The 19,846-nt window shown below is 36.0% G+C and overlaps 1 protein-coding gene across 2 annotated transcripts; it reads right to left on the bottom strand.

The window, feature by feature from the left end:
• Positions 1-2,439: 2,439 nt before the first annotated feature.
• Positions 2,440-19,813, bottom strand: LOC132558917 (1-acyl-sn-glycerol-3-phosphate acyltransferase delta-like). 2 transcript variants are annotated; one of them, XM_060223536.1, is made up of 10 exons: positions 19,722-19,813; positions 18,092-18,283; positions 17,459-17,628; positions 16,592-16,759; positions 13,868-14,027; positions 12,335-12,440; positions 10,118-10,193; positions 9,498-9,696; positions 5,576-5,685; positions 2,677-2,756 (listed from the first exon to the last, which is right to left on the bottom strand). In XM_060223536.1, exons 2-9 carry the CDS (start codon positions 18,276-18,278, stop codon positions 5,585-5,587), a joined length of 1,167 nt encoding a protein of 388 aa, XP_060079519.1. In that variant the 5' UTR covers positions 18,279-18,283; positions 19,722-19,813; the 3' UTR covers positions 2,677-2,756; positions 5,576-5,584. The 2 variants fall into 2 exon arrangements, with proteins under 2 accessions (XP_060079527.1, XP_060079519.1); XM_060223544.1 differs by lacking the exon at positions 5,576-5,685 and having other exon boundaries at positions 2,440-2,756.
• Positions 19,814-19,846: the final 33 nt, after the last annotated feature.

Below are 19,846 nucleotides of genomic sequence, written 5' to 3' on the forward strand. Positions count from 1 at the left end.
AACCAGCAAAGGTTTAGAGTTCTCTTTTTGATTATTTGTTATTATGCTTTCTACTTTTTATAACGCCTTGGAAAGTGTTGATGAAGAAGTTGTCGTGTAAAAAAAATGATACCATATAGTGTACTTCATGGTACATCTTTTACCGTCAGGCTCAAGTGTTTGAAAACAATTTTAATTCTTACATCATAAAATCATCTAGGTAAACATAACACAGAAAAGTGATCACAATTTTATGGAATGATCCTGAAGAGTTTAAGTTATCAAACATGATGATTACAGTAAGAGGTCCGAGGGTTTAGTTTTGTATATTGTTGTATATCCTACAGGGTCATTTAACAACAACAGCTTTGGGTGGTAGAGTAATACTGGATTTTCCACAGAAAAATTACTGATCTGTGGCCAGTAGTTAGTGATTATCCCAAGTAGGCCTTAAACCTGCCACCTGGAAGTGTTTGTGTGGGGGGGGGGGGGGACTGTATACTGTATAATATTACTAAATTTGGCACTATCAAATTTTAACATGCCATCACCTTATCGCCAATTAGCACATCCACAATAATTGCTAAGTTAACAACATACAGAAACTACAAATAGTGGATCTGTATTTTAGAACAATTTTATCAGTGTTACATGTCCTTATCTAAGACTAAAGCTAAAATAGATGTGTTTACAGTAGTTCACAATTTTGGTACATTGCAAGCCATAAATTAGTGATGAAAATGTCATCCAATTTGGTTCAGGAGTTTTCAAAAATGCTGCTTTTTCATAAACGCATGAAACAAACCGCTGGACAAAAAGCAAACTGAATCACTGGAGACTTTGTCTCGTATGATCTTAAAATGTTAACAATACCTACCCAGGAAAAACTCAAGCATTTAAAAATAATCATCATTAATAGGGAACACACATATTTCAAACCCACCAGTACATATATTATATCAAGTAATATTCAATAATAATATCTGAAGTGTAGATGATAGAAAAAAGTATAGGCATGTAAAAGTGACCTTTCAAAGCCAAATCATATAACTTTAAAAATTATCACATTGTAAAGCTGAAATATTCAAAGTTTCCTAAAACTGAAATTTAGAAAAAAAGGAAAAAATACATTGTGCCTAGAAAATGTTTTGAAGAATATTTCAAGCCAGTTGAAAAAATAAGATAGAGATGGTTGCTCACATTACGTCCCCCCAAAAATCTCCAAAACTTTTTAACATAATTTCTATTTGTTTTTCTTTTTTAGAAGATGAAAATCATCTCAAATACATGTTTTACATTGATTATCATGATCAATTTGGCATCAAGATAGCCAGTACATCAATACATAGATTTATCTATCATACATAAATAGGTACTCTGATTTTTTTTCAGTCTATCCATTTTTCCAAACCATCTGAATCATCTACAGCTTCAATTATCTCCCTTTGGTGTTTTATTGCCACTATATATACTAATTAGAATATATGCTTTGATATCTATACCTTAAATGATCTAATAAAACTTGCAGTATTTGTACTCATCAAGGTAATTACTAAGATACAAACATATGATACCGTAATCACTGAAGAAATTTGGAAACTGAATAAAAAGACTAACACTTGCATCCACATAAACAAACACCCCAAACTGTTCACTCATATTCATTAAAAAGATCTTGAATGCAATTTTAAGTCAGCTGATTGAATGAATTTTGGTAATCATTAATTTGGTAAAAAAATACTCAATCATACAAAATAAAGCCTCAATTTAGAACACGCACTAATATGGTAATCTGATAAAAATATTTTTTGAAAAGATGGTATATATTGAAGAAGTTGGATAAGGGTTGGAGAATTTTCTTTGACAATATTTTTCTTCTGTAAAATCACATACTTTCTTATGTATTAATTTTTAATCACTACATGCTTCAAAAGCTAGTTGATATGTTTGATGAAAACACCGAGTGAAACAAGTGAAGGTGGCAAGAAACATGATTAAGAATATACCCAAGGTATCATACATCTTTGGCCACTTTTGTGTAACTCAGCTGAAATGGTCCGGACATGGAATTATTTCATGATAAACGAACGCACCTATACTGAATAATGGAAATGGTAAATGTAAACCTAATAATGCATGTTTTCAAAATTTCATGTCCAACATAAAACTATGTACCAATAATAAAATATGGTATATCATATTCTGTATATACATGTATCATTATAACATTTCCAGAAATACGCAAAAACTTTGGCTAAGTAAGGTTGGCTCCCTCAAAAAGCAGGTTCAACTGTTTATGTGAAAGTGACCAAAGTCACATGTTTTTGTAAACATTAGAATGTTTATAAGTAATCCTTTGCTTTCAATCATAATTTGTTACAAAAGTTTGAATGATGTAATGAATTCCTTTGGAAACATAAATGTGATTATTAATAAAAACAGAATATAAATTTACTCTTCTTCAGGAAAACCAAATTCTACTTTTAAAGCAAAGAGTCTTTGTTTAAAGTGATCACTATTAATCTGATTAAATGTACCACATCTTGTAGTCAACAAAAATGAAAACTATTCATCAAAGTTCAAAGGTCATGAAAAGGGCACATGGTGTTTATATTTGGTGTTGGTAATAAAATACAATCACAGTGCAGCTTTAGTCATCACAATTTCTATCAGCTGAGTTTATGTCAATTTCTTCTCACTGGGTGTCACTTTGGATCCATACGACGACCCCTTCTTTATTTCAGTTAGGCTGATCATCCAATTTGAAAACAATGTCACTGAAAAAAACAATGGAGTTTTGTTATGATGGTTCAATGCATTAAGTATATGAGCTGATTTATCAGCATGATCTATGTCTAATGTCTATATCTAATGTTAGTGAGGGTACTAAGGGGTGTGGTTTGATATACAAGTCCACTTCCACAAGCATACAATACTCTAATGTCCCCTATATGTTAAACGATCCCTTTCAAATGTACATTCTTTTTTTAACCTCAAATTACTCAAAACATTATTTCACCAATAATTTACATTCCTTGCTTTAATATCTATCCCTGTCTCACAATATTCACAATAACTATTCTATGTATTTGTTGAAAGGTGACGCAAGCCAACACCTGTAAATAGCAAAACAGTTGTCTCAGCAATGTAAAGCCACACAACAGTAAAACATTATTACATCTATAAATCAAGTGTATCGCCTGATGAACAAAGACAGTTGGTTTTTGCTGAAATATACACATAAAGAGGTAAATGGATAATTATAAAAAAGAATTCCTTATCTGTTGATCAACAGTTTGAATATATAAACTTTTGCTTCATATATAACAACTCATGTGCACAAAATGCTGTCGCCTGTAAACAAAAATGACTTCACGCTTGAATCGGTCTCAACAATGTTGGCAATCAATGTTACTTGGCTTAGAGTTATAAAATAAAATATGTCACTTCCATCACAAAATTGGTGTCCTTACTGTAATGCCCACCATGTGTGTTCGTGTTTACAAAATAAACTGACTCATGTTCAAAATATTACATCATATTATGAATACCAGCACTAAATTTGACTGACAGGGGCTTTCCCAAACCAAGGAAGTGGTCAGCTGGATATTGGAAATCAACGGTGAATATCGAGAGAGTACAGGGTGTAAATACATAAAACACGTACAATCAATCACAAAATTAATGTTAACAGTGATGTCCCTTTAAATCAAATAGGTACAAGTTTTTAAGTTTTTTCAGCTCATTTCTTTAAGAATGTACTCCTCTGATGTCTGACCAGAAGTAGGACACAATTTAATATAAAATGGAGTCTAACATAACGTATCGGACTTTGGATTTTTTTATATACATGTACTTTGTTATCTATATTTTTAAAGATAATCTGAAAAAGCGCTCTTTACTTGACACTTGAAGAAATATCACTTGTGATCAACAATTTTTTATTTTGTCAAGTGTATCAACAATTTCAATAGGTTCTCCTTGACGAGGGAGTTCTCCTGAATACCTCTGGAATTCTTCAGTAGATTTAAACTAAATTTTGCATATATTATCACCGTAAACGACAGATTTCAAATTTGTGAATTCTGACTTGTTGCACCACTTTCTCTAGGACCCGAAAACAAATACATGTATTTCAGATTGTCTCTTGATCTTGGAAAAGCTGGCTATTTGGGTCGAAAATTGAAAAAAATAAAGCACATCAACAATATTCTTTGGTAATCATGGAAAATACACTCCAATGTTTCTCTATCCAAGAATAAAGTCTAACAGAAGTTGGTCAAATAAAGGATTTAAGTCATTTTTCAAAATTTTCCTTTTTTTGTTGAATCAAATGAAAATTTAGCATTTTCATATGATTTTCTTTCTTAACGACTAAGTATCATACTTAATCCTATAAAATTATGACGAAAATTTATTTTTAAAATGATTGCCATGATAACACCAAAGAACAGCTGTCTGCCTGTATTGAAAAAGAGACAGCAATAACATATTGGTATTTTGCTTTTGAATAACTTCCTAAAATTCAGCCTCAGAAAAATTCATCATGCCAACAAAAATTTGATGCTGTTTAATATATTCAAGAAGAATGACACCATCTAATAACTTGCTATTCTGGTACTCATGTTTCTGCAACATTGTAGGGATGTACTGTAATGAAGTTAACAGATTTGAAAAAATAAGTTTGATAAAGTTCAGTAAGGAGAAGATGACCCAATAGAACTGATTTCAAATGTTAACTTGTCATATAAGAACAAAATTATTAAATTGAAAACAATGAATTTAAATGTGTAGAAATATAAAGGAACTCGGTGAATAAACACAGACATGAAGGGAATAAAGCAGGAAAACGCTTGTGACCTTTGGCTTATCAATGAATATATTGGATCTAATTGAGACCATCCCAAAGCAATCTCCTCCACCTAGGCAAATGTTTCTCATTCCCAAGTAAAAAATCTTTACCATATTAAGAGATCAACTTTGCTATCTTTGCACCACATATGAACCTATTCACTACTATTGTCTTTAAAGCTTGTTGCGATATGATGAAATACCCTTAAACAAAGACAATATTTCATGTCTAGAATGAAAAAAAAAATCTATCTTGGAATTACAGTATCTTGGGACATTCTGTGCGGTGTATTTTTTTTACGAACTTTGCATATTTCAGGTTTTATTTTGTGATTCCATCATCTCAGAAATTTGAAGGGCATTTTCGACGACCTTGAATACTTCAGAATGGACATTCAAACAAGAACTGGAGAACTAACTGACCTGTCATAATAGATAAGAAATTTACTGACCAGTAATTAGTATTCATTATAGTAGCATTCACGACTGGAAAGTGTTCAGGTGTATTACTAAACCAAAAAACATGCAAAAATTCCCAATATACACTGTCATAGTTTGGAACATTGTGCATGTGGAAAATTTTGTTCCTCACTGTAAGCAAGTGTATAATTTGAAATAAATAATTTAGTTGAAAACATGGTGCCAACAAAACAAAATGGTGCTGGTAGTTTGCAGGGCACAGAAACAAACAGAAAACAAATATAGAAAAAAACACGTGAAAAGCAAAGAACTATAAGAGAATTACTAGCAAGGATCATTCCGATTTCTTCACGCCATTGGCTCCGCCGGCCTTGCCATAAGATGATCCTTTATTTATTTCTGTCAAGCTGATCATCCAGAAAGAAAATGTGGCCACTGAAAGGGGAAGATGTTCAGATGTGAAACAGAGTGTAAAATATACAATGGTTACGCTGGTGTCTCTGAGTTAGTGAGATACAGAGTGTAAAATATACAATGGTTTCTCTAGCTTATCAGAGTTAGTGAGATTCTCTAGCTTATCTGAGTTAGTGAGATACAGAGTGTAAATATACAATGATTTCTCTAGCTTATCTGATTTAGTGAGATTCTCTAGCTTATCAGAGTTAGTGAGATTCTCTAGCTTATCTGAGTTAGTGAGATACAGAGTGTAAATATACAATGATTTCTCTAGCTTATCTGATTTAGTGAGATTCTCTAGCTTATCAGAGTTAGTGAGATTCTCTAGCTTATCTGAGTTAGTGAGATTCTCTAGCTTGTCTGAGTTAGTGAGATACAGAGTGTAAAATATACAATGGTTTCTCTAGCTTATCAGAGTTAGTGAGATTCTCTAGCTTATCTGAGTTAGTGAGATTCTCTAGCTTATCAGAGTTAGTGAGATTCTCTAGCTTATCTGAGTTAGTGAGATTCTCTAGCTTATCTGAGTTAGTGAGATTCTCTAGCTTATCAGAGTTAGTGAGATTCTCTAGCTTATCTGAGTTAGTGAGATTCTCTAGCTTATCTGAGTTAGTGAGATTCTCTAGCTTGTCTGAGTTAGTGAGATTCTCTAGCTTATCAAAGTTAGTGAGATTCTCTAGCTTATCTGAGTTAGTGAGATTCTCTAGCTTGTCTGAGTTAGTGAGATACAGAGTGTAAATATACAATGATTTCTCTAGCTGATCTAAAAAGTTGGTGAGAAACAAAGTGCGAAATATTCAATGGATTCTCTACCATACGTTAGTTGGTATGAAATGGAAAAGAATAATCTTCTGAGCAGGTCCTTTTTTAATTTTTTATTTACCTGCTAACAAGACCAGAGTAGTATGAATAAAAATGAATATGATAGCAAGCAATCTATAAGATGACTAGACCATTAAACTGATATGCTAAACTCTATTATTACAGTATGTAATATGATTACTGATAATTAAACAAACATGGTTAACATCTCTAGCATGGCTACCCACAAATGTATTAGAGGCAAGTGCAAATGATTATGAAGGATATTGAAGTTGTGCTGCCTGGGTTGATGATCTTGACAAAACTACAAAAACACATAGTTCTACCATCAAGATAACTGCTATCTAACAGAAAGGTTTCCTTCACTGATTGGTTGTTACAGCCATCCCTTGTTGTACAGAGAGGTGAGAATAAGATGATGCAAATTACATCCTACATGATTGTGGGAATCATAGAGTGGTAAGATGCCTCATAAGAATGTTTCTTTATTGACTTGATCTCCCCCCCCCCATCCCCCCCCCCCCCCCCCCCCCCCCCGAGAATAAGATGATGCACATTACATCCTACATGATTGTGGGAATCATAGAGTGGTAAGATACCTCATAAGAATGTTTCTTTATTGACTTGATCTCCCCCCCCCCCCCCCCCGAGAATAAGATGATGTAAATTACATCCTACATGATTGTGGGAATCATAGAGTGGTAAGATACCTCATAAGAATGTTTCTTTATTGACTTGATCTCCCCCCCCCCCCCCCCCCCCCCCCCCCCCCGCCCCCGAGAATAAGATGATGCAAATTACATCCTACATGATTGTGGGAATCATAGAGTGGTAAGATACCTCATAAGAATGTTTCTTTATTGACTTGATCTCCCCCCCCCCCCCCCCGAGAATAAGATGATGTAAATTACATCCTACATGATTGTGGGAATCATAGAGTGGTAAGATGCCTCATAAGAATGTTTCTTTATTGACTTGATCCCCCCCCCTCCGTGAACAGCTAGGTTAATTCTAAGCTGGATCTCCCTGCAGTAGTTAGTGGTTACTTCACTGAACAACATACAGGAGGCCCATCACAAGCCATCCAGAGCAATTAGGGTAAAGTCTCTGGCCCAAGAACTCAACTATGTAAGCACAGGCTGGTTCATTTACCAGGAAACACAAACTGCCATGGTAAGAAATGGTTAGAAATGGTCAAACCACATAGCCTATGTCTTCACCGGAGGTTACATAGGCGAACACTCTAACTGACTTAGCTATTATGACATCTGCCATGTAAAATTAGCTGAAATAAAGATCAGTTGATTTGTTTGGGGTTCTTTGTCCTCTGAACAAATCAGGTGAAGTAAAGACAGTATGCATCCTGTACCAAGCTCAGGGAAAAACATACTGTTATAATACTTAGTTTAGCGCAATAAATACTAGGTCATTATTACTTGAAAGACAACTGAATAATTAGCACCATGATCAATCACATTCTAGTGCAATGCTTTCAGAGTGAAGAACACAAAAATAAAATAACCACTAAAATAGGTATGTTTATAGTAACCTTTGAGTCAAAATAGGTTTATTACAGGACATATTCCTGATCAAAGTATTGAAAAATGTGCCACTCAACATATGGACAACATTGTGTCATTGTACAGAATGAGTGTCAGTATAATGGGATGATAATTTTGTGTACAACACAGAGAGTGGAGCATGTTCTGATGTATCTATAGCTGTAGTACATATAACATTGTGCTACAGAGTCTGGAGCGTGCAGCATGTACCTATTGGTAGCTATGTATAGCTGCAGTACATATAACATTGTGCTACAGAGTCTGGAGACGTGCAGCATGTATCTTTTGGTAGTTATGTATAGCTGTAGTACATATAACATTGTGGTATAGAGTCTGGAGACGTGCAGCATGTTCTGATGTATCTATAGCTGTAGTACATATAACATTGTGCTACAGAGTCTGGAGACGTGCAGCATGTTCTGATGTATCTATAGCTACAGTACATATAACATTGTGCTACAGAGTCTGGAGACGTGCAGCATGTTCTGATGTATCTATAGCTACAGTACATATAACATTGTGCTACAGAGTCTGGAGCGTGCAGCATGTACCTATTGGTAGCTATGTATAGCTGCAGTACATATAACATTGTGGTATAGAATCTGGAGCGTGCAGCATGTTCTGATGTATCTATAGCTGTAGTACATATAACATTGTGCTACAGAGTCTGGAGCGTGCAGCATGTACCTATTGGTAGCTATGTATAGCTGCAGTACATATAACATTGTGCTACAGAGTCTGGAGACGTGCAGCATGTATCTTTTGGTAGTTATGTATAGCTGTAGTACATATAACATTGTGGTATAGAGTCTGGAGACGTGCAGCATGTTCTGATGTATCTACAGCTGTAGTACATATAACATTGTGGTACAGAGTCTGGAGTCGTGCAGCATGTACCTTTTGGTAGTTATGTATAGCTGTAGTACATATAACATTGTGCTACAGAGTCTGGAGTCGTGCAGCATGTACCTTTTGGTAGTTAAGTATAGCTACAGTACATATAACATTGTGGTACAGAGTCTGGAGACGTGCAGCATGTACCTTTTGGTAGTTATGTATAGCTACAGTACATATAACATTGTGGTACAGAGTCTGGAGACGTGCAGCATGTACCTATTGGTAGTTATGTATAGGGACCGTATAACATATCCTGTGATCTTTAGTATGTGAACTTCAGTAAGCCCTCTACCACAGTGTATCAACAGCTGTCTGTTCTGTTTCAGTGATCATGAAATATATTTGTTACATTGTGTAGTTGTTTTTGTCATAACTGAACTGAGAACACATTGAAAAAAATATTTCTGGTTTGTGAAAGGAAGATAATTCAAGGTAACTAAAAATTTCATGATTTTTTTTTGTTGTTTTTTTTTTTATTTCTTGATATTTTTGAGATATGAAAACATTACTTACTTATTGTCACAAGACCCACAACAATAAGTTGCTGTGTGATGGTCCCTGCTACTATAATGCTCCCTAGGTAATAAAACAGTGGAATGTCTGTCACCAGGAACCAGAAAATCCAGTTCAAGAGGTCGTGAGGTCGTTGTGGAGGATGAAATGCAGGAAGGTCAAACTTCCCTGTCTTGAAATATTCATCTACAAGGTCATCCTGCAAGGTGAAATAATCTTACATTACAGCGAGGTTGTCTAAATTACACTGTACCACTTCTACTTCAAAAAGATAGATTTCTATTTTCTGTATGAAAATGATAGAACTATACATTTAAAATGCTTTACTTCATTATATTTTAGTTCAGATGTTAGTTTATAAGAAAAAGATGATGGATTTTTTTCATGCAGTTGGTTTTTTCTTATATTTACCTTTTGTATTTGTTTAGCATTAACACAAGATTGTCATCTATTTCAGTCTTTACTTTAGAAAGTTGAAGCCAGATTATGTGGCCCCTTTCAATCTTCAATAAAATAGTAAAAATATGGGCATGCAGCCCCTTTCTTTCTTAAATTCAGAAAGTTTAAAAAAAGGTCAGAGGTCATGTAAGTGTGCTTTTATAAATGCATTGAGTTCTCACCTTTTCTTTAAACAAATCTCTGAGCCATTTTGATAAATCCTCCTCTTCCTTCGGTAAGCTTTCCAAGTCATATCGTCTGAAATGATATTCAGTAAAATTTCAAAATATACCAACAGCTATGAATAAAAAAATTGAACACAAGTCTGTTTTATGAAGAAGGAGATCTCAATCTCTTAATAAGAGTTTCCCTGGCAAGCACATATACACATATTACAACAGCATACATCTTTGGGATCTCAAATTTCATGGTTTCTCAAATTGAATGGCACTTGATTATTCGGATAACCAGCACTCACTTAAGTTATTTGCAACATCAATTTATGTTAAAATAAGGCAAATTCAATCTCAACAGGCTAGAGGTGGGTTCTTCAATTTTTTTTTTAAGGTAGTCAGTCTACTGTCCTTACTGTCAGGCTTTGTCAGGACTTGTCTCTGTCCTTACTGTCAGGCTTTGTCAGGACTTGTCTATGTCCTTACTGTCAGGCTTTGTCAGGACTTGTCCCTGTCCTTACTGTCAGGCTTTGTCAGGACTTGTCTCTGTCCTTACTGTCAGGCTTTGTCAGGACTTGTCTATGTCCTTACTGTCAGGCTTTGTCAGGACTTGTCTATGTCCTTACTGTCAGGCTTTGTCAGGACTTGTCTCTGTCCTTACTGTCAGGCTTTGTCAGGACTTGTCTATGTCCTTACTGTCAGGCTTTGTCAGGACTTGTCTCTGTCCTTACTGTCAGGCTTTGTCAGGACTTGTCTCTGTCCTTACTGTCAGGCTTTGTCAGGACTTGTCTACTGTCCTTACTGTCAGGCTTTGTCAGGACTTGTCTCTGTCCTTACTGTCAGGCTTTGTCAGGACTTGTCTCTGTCCTTACTGTCAGGCTTTGTCAGGACTTGTCTACTGTCCTTACTGTCAGGCTTTGTCAGGACTTGTCTCTGTCCTTACTGTCAGGCTTTGTCAGGACTTGTCTCTGTCCTTACTGTCAGGCTTTGACAGGACTTGTCTACTGTCCTTACTGTCAGGCTTTGTCAGGACTTGTCTACTGTCCTTACTGTCAGGCTTTGTCAGGACTTGTCTACTGTCCTTACTGTCAGGCTTTGTCAGGACTTGTCTCTGTCCTTACTGTCAGGCTTTGACAGGACTTGTCTCTGTCCTTACTGTCAGGCTTTGTCAGGACTTGTCTATGTTAGTTTTTTATGTTTATCATTTTATGGATAGATAAATTTGTGGATTAAGATTACACACGAAATCAAAATTAAAACCTGATAAAAAGGAATGATTTTGCAGTACATGTACTTAAAATAAAACTATAACACACTGAACAGTCATGAACTGTATACATCATGTCATCATCATTGGCCCATAAAATGTGTCGAAGGTTCACTTCAAAAATAACCCTAACAAACCATCCATTATTCTATAGAATTTATCGACTTATCACTGATAAAACATGACAATTAATTTCCAAAGAGTAATCACTTAAGAGAATTTTTCATTTGCTACATTGGTAGTCATTAAGGAAAACAGAAAAAAAGTATTTCAAATGAGAAAAACAACTTCTTTGAATGTGCTCACTAAGTATGCCTGCACGTAGAGATACAAATCTAAAGACATGGTCACCTACCAAAAGTTTGATTTAAACAAGGCAGTGTTGAGAGTTAATCTGTATGCTGACCCTACCACCTTGACCAGGATATGCAGAAGTTTTGTTTTAGTACTGTTTGTGATAAAAATATTTATTTTTCTTTCTTAATTCAATCAGTTTTCAGCTCTCATGCTAATGCCATTGATTCTCAAACTTATACATAACTTTTTTAAGCAAAACTAGAAATTTTCAGACATAAATGCTCAAGCTCCAATTCAAATCAATATTGGCTGACAGATTCTCAAGTTATGACAATGATGCAGAACAGGACTGGACAAGATGGGACAGATGGATTCAACACAATAGGCTGTCCCCTTAAAATCCAGGGACATAACTACACACTTCATAAATTTCATAGATTTTCTACAATTTTGATTTATTCCATCAATTTCTCTTGGTCCTAATGCTATTTTCCTATGTTACATTTTATTAAAATATTACAGATACCTTAGAAAATACAACATTTATCCATTTCTAGCTATAGTATACCAATGTTTACTTCTCAGCATAACTACAGCTGGGTAGACTAAATGCTTCAGACTCCATCCAACTAAACAGAACACCTGTAGTGTTATATACTAACTTCATTCTTAGATGAGCTGTGATGGCGTTGCCTCTAAAAGCATTCATTAATGTTGGCTTCACACTGTTTCCTTTGAATCCCATAGCAATATCATACACAGCACCAACTGGAAAAAAAATAGATATTTTGTTGAATGTGACAAGACTGAAATATCTTTCATATGGTGTACTCAATGTTTTACAGTTTTGACTAAACTGACAATGGCACTATGACAGAGACAAAACCAACAAGATGTCCATAGGGCCTGTATCCCTCACATGGTTTGGTTCATTCATATTTGCTTTATAAAAACAGGAAGTGAATGAATTTACAAATTTACCTCTATTTACCCTAAAGGACCCCCCCTTCTTCCCTCAGAAAGTCTGGCCCTTGCTTTATACAAAATAGAATCCTGTCTACCAATGATGCTTTCGATTGCATTTGGTCAAATCTCTTCATCCCTACCGAAGAAAGATTTTAAAACATCTGCCCCTATTTCTGTACTGGGTTCAAAGCAGCTGTCTCATTGCGGTCAAACCGAATATTTATATGAAACTGAATCCTGTACAACTTGGTGTGCTTCAGATTAAATTTGGTCAAAATACTTCAATCCAACAAATTCCTCTATTTCTCCTGGCCTGGCCCCCCTACCTAAAGCATCGTCAAACTCTTGGTTTATAAACAAGAGCTGATGCAGAACATAATAGCTTGCCTCAGAAATATCTATCAATAACAAATGTAACAGATATAGTTTAACATTTGTTTCTTCTCTATTGACCAGCTCTAAACATTTGAATCAAATTTCTTTTCATTTATCACCAGAAATCTTTTAGTCAGTTTCTGGGCAGGGACAAGCACAGGAATCCTGATTACAAATACTAGTACCAAAGTATATAGTTATAAAGTGATGTATTTTCATTAGATACAAAATATGTATCTGACAAGTCCAAAACATGTCAAAAAGCAAGCCCCCCCCCCCCAGATTCTGCCCTCCTTTGTGTGACCCTGAGAAGGTTACACCCACCAGGGACCTTGGTACCAGCATCCTAATACAATTATTAAGTGATTTACTGATGTCTTTCAACACTGGCACCAAAATCATAGCATTTAAAAAACCAATGTCAACATCAAGGTGACATCAGGGTGACATTAGCTCTCCAGTTGGATCTACTCCATCCAGTGATGCTTCAGAAAACTCAAAGTAGGTACTCAGGATTTAGCGAACAGACTCCACTACAGGCTAAGCTCATAGGTCCTTAAATGGATCAGGTGACCCAGAATCTGTCACTTACCTCCCCCTTATTCTGTAACAATGAAGTATTATCATGACCTACACAATACCTGGCCTGTTACCTTTCCTTTTGCCTTATCTGTGATATGACCTGTGATTGTGACCTATCGATCTGCCCCTTGTCTGACATGTATCACATGACCTATAATTGTGACCTTTATTTGTGACATGACCTTATAACATTTGATTATGACCTATCTGCCCCTTTGTCCGACATGTATCATATGATTGTATCATTGTATCATATGTCAATTGCGACATACCTGCCCCTTTGCCCTGAAGAGCCTGGATGGTGTAACTGAACCCCTTTGTGCGTGGCAGTAAATGATGCTTCAGCTCTGGGTATCCTTTCTCTTTTGCTACTTTTAAACTGGCTGTATGTTTCTCTGCAGTAAACCTTGTACCCTCTGGAAACAAGAGAAGCTGAGAAAAAAAGGTATAAAATGTGTACTTGAATCATGTCATGAAAAATGACTTTATCTGGAGAAAATAAAAACTGATGACTTTCAATTGCATTTTTTGAGGGTGGGGGGTTGGGGGGGTAGGGGGATTGGTCGGTGGGAGGGGGATTGGTTCTCAAACCTTAAAGTTTATTTTTGAACAAAGACAAGATGATATATCCTATTTTCTGTGGAAATTTCATTAAATTTTCAAATTGAAAAGGAGAGATTTAAAAACAAATTCTATGAAATATTGCCTATAACTTGAACTTAAATCAATTTCCCAATCCTTATGCTTCAATTCAATAATATAAAGTCAAAATATATTGCTACTTAAATATTCAAAGAAAATTTTAATACTTGAACAAGTTAATAAACTACATTAAATTAAATGTGCTTTGACATGTCTTACTTCTGCCTCCAATTAAGCCCAAAACCTAGATCAGTGTGATGTAGAAACAAAATGGCTACTCAATGATGATTATTCCTAAACTGAGGCCAATGAATGTTTTAAATGATTTGTGATACAAATGTCACCCTTCCAGCTTATTTATATCTTTGTGTACATTGATCAAAGAAAAGAAAAGTATAAAAACAGCTTTTTTTTACTAATATATACAAATGTACTTCAATATAGCTACTTATCAATGCAAGTCAAGTCGTGACAAGTAAAATTAACATAATTTGAATGGCGATATATGTAGCAATGCAACAATTTCTTTTATTTCTTTTTACACCAGGGTACTTAAATCAATTTAAATTACTGTAGTACATAACCAAAAACTGCTTATCAGTTTTTTGAGAGTACTAGGTCTTTGGAAGCGAGAGTTTTGAATTCTGAGTTTTGAAACTCATAAGAAATTTCACCTATTAAATATGTATACATCAGCACATCTAATAATAATTAGGTCTCCAATTAAATCATATTCAGGGATTTCTTATAGAATACCATAATCCAAAGTGGATAATAGTACTGGTCAGAAACAATGCACAAATCCCTGACAAACAAGTACTGGTCAGAAACAACGGACAAGTCCCTGACAAACAAGTACTGGTCAGAAACAACGGACAAATCCCTGACAAACAAGTACTGGTCAGGGAAGTCAGACAGATCTCTGACAAACCAGCACTGGTCACGGAAAGCCGACAGATCTCTGACAAACCAGCACTGGTCACGGAAAGCCGACAGATCTCTGACAAACCAGCACTGGTCACGGAAAGCCGACAGATCTCTGACAAACCAGCACTGGTCACGGAAAGCGGACAGATCTCTGACAAACCAGCACTGGTCAGGGAAAGCGGACAGATCTCTGACAAACCAGCATTGGTCAGGGAAAGCTGACAGATCTCTGACAAACCAGCATTGGTCACGGAAAACGGACAGATCTCTGACAAACCAGCATTGGTCACGGAAAGTGGACAGATCTCTGACAAACCAGCATTGGTCAGGGAAAGCGGACAGATTTCTGACAAACCAGCACTGGTCAGGGAAGTCAGATAGATCTCTGACAAACCAGCACTGGTCACGGAAAGCGGACAGATCTCTGACAAACCAGCACTGGTCACGGAAAGCGGACAGATCTCTGACAAACCAGCACTGGTCAGGGAAAGCCGACAGATCTCTGACAAGCCAGCATTGGTCAGGGAAGTCAGATAGATCTCTGACAAACCAGCATTGGTCACGGAAAGCGGACAGATCTCTGACAAACCAGCACTGGTCACGGAAAGCCGACAGATCTCTGACAAGCCAGCATTGGTCAGGGAAGTCAGATAGATCTCTGACAAACCAGCACTGGTCACGGAAAGCGGACAGATCTCTGACAAACCAGCATTGGTCAGGGAAAGTGGACAGATCTCTGACAAACCAGCACTGGTCAGGGAAAGCCGACAGATCTCTGACAAGCCAGCATTGGTCAGGGAAGTCAGATAGATCTCTGACAAACCAGCACTGGTCACGGAAAGCGGACAGATCTCTGACAAACCAGCACTGGTCACGGAAAGCTGACAGATCTCTGACAAGCCAGCATTGGTCAGGGAAAGCGGACAGATCTCTGACAAACCAGCATTGGTCACGGAAAGCGGACAGATCTCTGACAAACCAGCATTGGTCAGGGAAAGCCGACAGATCTCTGACAAACCAGCATTGGTCAGGGAAAGCCGACAGATCTCTGACAAGCCAGCATTGGTCAGGGAAAGCGGACAGATCTCTGACAAACCAGCATTGGTCAGGGAAGCACCATAGACCTCTGACAAATCAGCACAAGTCAGGGAAGTCAGACAGATCTTTGACAAACCAGTTCCGGTCAGGGAAAGCAGACAGATCTCTGGGAAATAAGTACTGGTCAGAAACGATGGACAAACCCCTGACAAACAAGAACTAGTCAGGGAAGTCGAATAGATCTCTGACAAACCAGCATTGGTCAGGGAAAGTTACACAGATGTCTGACAAATTCTTTAAACCAGTACTGTTCAGGAAAGTCAGACAGATGTCTGACACAATAGTACTGAACAAAGATGTTATGATCTCTGTAACAATATAATACTTACTGTAAACCAGTATTGGTCAGGATAGTCAAGCAGTTCTTTCATGGTATCTTTTATAATTTTCTTGTCCTTTACCCAATTTCTCATCAAGAATATACACTCTGTGAAATACCATGCCCAGCCTATCAGGGGAATGTATCGCAACATGTTTTTGCCATAAACTTTTGCTCCCTGTTAAAGAAAATAAAATTGAAAATTATCCATTTTCAACACCATTAATGTGGTAAAATGTATAATATAAGTGTAATGAAGGATTTCTTGTTTAAAAATGTTCACAATTTTACTTAAATGAATAGACATGCCAGGATGAGAATAAGACAATTAGAGAATCCTAAAGAAAGTTTATGAAATGAGTCTTAAAATTTTACATTTTGCCTTGTCTGATGCTTGGTAAATGAAGGTGGCAGAGCTTTGGGTTAGACAGTCATGAGTCTACCATTGGGTAGAGATTTCTCTGTCCTATCCTCAAGCTAGGTAGGAAAGAATAATTAAATCCAGTGTATTGTAACCGTTGACTTTTGTTATTTATATGCTGTCTTGTAAACATGATAGCCTAAATTGTTCAAATCCACTACAAAGTATGAAACATTTGTTCTCATGACACATCTAAGAAAGAGATGATTATAAAATCTAAAAGACAATCCATGAAGATAAAAAAGTAGTGGAAAAAAATAAATATATCTAATGATTTTATCATGGTTGGTGTTTTTCAGTAAGCTGCAATCATGGTTATGTAAAATAGCTTTGGATATGAATAACTTGCAGTGGGCCTCCTCCATGTTGTTCAATGAGGTAGCTAGCAATCCTCAAATTGAACCTGGCTATTCAAACAAAATTCTTGCATGTAATCTTTGAATAACATAAACCTACCCCTAACACACTGTATCTTTCAGCCAGGATCCATAGCATCAGCCAGTCAATCTCATAAGTGTGATTCATCAACACCAAGATATGTTCCTTGCCTGCAAATTCACGATCTTTTGGGTCTATGTACAATATGATATCACATCCTGACCACCACTGTGCAACAAAAGTAAACTCTGAAACATATCAAAGCATCCAAACCAAACATCATATCATTGTTATAGAGTTTTTAAAAATAAATCAATTCAAAAATGGAAAAAAACATTCGTTTATTAGTTCTTTGTAAATTGAATAGATACATTGTATGTACAATTTTCTTAAACTTTATCTCATTCTGTGTTATATAGCCTTGTAGTGTTCAATTTATACCCCAACACTTTACCCTCCTTTTTTTTCCCTTTCCTTTTTTCTTTTCTTTTTTTTTTTCGCCATGGGAAAAAAATTTACATCTTCATCTACCAAGAAAGACATTTCATATGAACCTGCTTTTTCATGGTTCTCTCTAAACTTTTTTTCTTTATTTTCAGATTCAAGTTTCATGTTTTGAGAGGTGGTCTTTATTCTGAAATGGTCAGCATTTCACAAAGAGTTCACAATAATGTTACCATAATTGCTATAAATACTGCATAGTGTACTTACGGGACCAGCTTGAATATCCAAGAATGTAGTTTATTTTCCTGAACAATTTACGATCGAATGGCCAAATAATTAGGGTCCATACCATGAGGAAGTTTATGATGAGAGTACTGACCACAAATGTGTACATAAACACCAGGAAAAATAAAAAAGATTTTTTCACCGCATTTGGAAGTGGAAGGCCAGCCATTTTGTCTGAAAAGAGAAATGGGTTGAAATAACACATCAGCAATTGACATATTGAGTCTTAGAATCAATATATTTGTCAACAACTTAGCTTTCCTTACATTCCATATTTACAGTCCATTGACCAATAAGCTGGTTTTCCTACACATCAATATCAATACACAGTAGATCTGTCTTCCATTGTAATTATCACCAAGGCTTGCTATTTCTGAATATAGAAAAAAAATATATTCTTCGAAATGTTGGGTGTTCAGATGGTAGAGCCAACGCCGTACGTTCTTCCACTCCTCAGCTGGATACCCAAAGGTATGCAGGGTGATGGATCAATAGAGCAAATCAAGTAAAATATACCAATCACAACAGGAGTGTATCAGGTCCTGATGAAGCCCGAGAGGGCAAAACTGGTCAACAAACATCTAATAAAAAGACCATACACTTCTAGACTGTTGTGATTTCCTAAATTTCAACCCAAGACTGTTAATATCATAATCTTCAGGTTTTGGTTGGTGCCAATTATAACAGATCAGGAAAAAAATACACATCTGTTAGTTACTTCAACAGCAATCAAACCCTAAGTTTCTTTATATTTGTTTGTTTGCAGTGTTTATCACCTCATGAACAGCCAGGGAAATTTGAGGAGGGGTAAGTTAGTGTAAAGTGTCCTGTCCAAGGACTTACCACAACAGCACATACTACCGAATTTTTGCAGTTATATGAGGAATACAAACATAGAAAAAGAGTGTCAAACAACACACTTCACCTGAGGTTACATACACCAGCTCTCTAACTGAATGAGCTATCTGCGGGCCTGAACACATATCTCATAATAGGCATGATACAATAATATCTAAATAATTCATGGCCCTACCAACTGAGCAAAAGAATGATTCATGCACTGTCAACTGAGTTAAAGATATTACAACTTATTACAAACATCAGAGACGTATATATATATATATATATACATCCCTGCAAATATACAGTACAGTAGTTTTAGTAAGTTTTTTTTTCTTTCACATGATGTTTCAATATAATTCTACATGGAATCATACAAACAGTTATGTTCATGATCATAAAAATTATTGGACCTAATATGATTAATTTTGAAATTGATAGGCCAACCTCTCCTATCAACAGCATGGCCATATACATGAATCACACCCAAAGAATGAGATTTAAAAAAACTATCAAATTATAGGCGTTGGGAATTGATGGACACAAACTATTTCACAAGTTGTTAGCCTATGAGCGATAACTGATCAGGACACGATGTGATGTTTTTAAGTGTGGAAGCTGCGTTAAGAGTTGGATAGATCTGTATATAGACCTAGCGTGGGTTATAGAGTTATGGCAGATAACGGATATGCTTATATGGATTAAGATGGGTTGAATGAAAGTAGAGGAAACGCAACTGGACAGACAAAAATCATTAAAAAGGTTTACATACGGACGGTATCTTGTCTTCGCCTTTAAACCCTTTTGTGGACTTCTGAGTACGCATGCAGTTGTGATTACGGGGCGAAGTCCAACAATAACCTATACTCGGTCAAACGTGTTAGCCCAACTTATCGT

The sequence above is a fragment of the Ylistrum balloti genome, unplaced genomic scaffold, assembly GCF_031769215.1.
Source record: "Ylistrum balloti isolate Yb309-2 unplaced genomic scaffold, AGI_CSIRO_Ybal_v1 Utg369662, whole genome shotgun sequence".
NCBI classification, from domain to species: Eukaryota; Metazoa; Mollusca; class Bivalvia; order Pectinida; family Pectinidae; genus Ylistrum; species Ylistrum balloti.

Coding starts and splice junctions, on each gene's coding strand:
- LOC132558917 (XM_060223536.1), bottom strand. CDS start 18,278: ATGGCTGGCCTTCCACTTCCAAATGCGGTGAAAAAATCTTTTTTATTT. Junction 14,028..16,591: donor CTGACCAATACTGGTTTACA/GTAAGTATTATA, acceptor TTTTTTTCTCAG/CTTCTCTTGTTTCCAGAGGG. Junction 10,194..12,334: donor ACAGCTCATCTAAGAATGAA/GTTAGTATATAA, acceptor ATATCATTTCAG/ACGATATGACTTGGAAAGCT.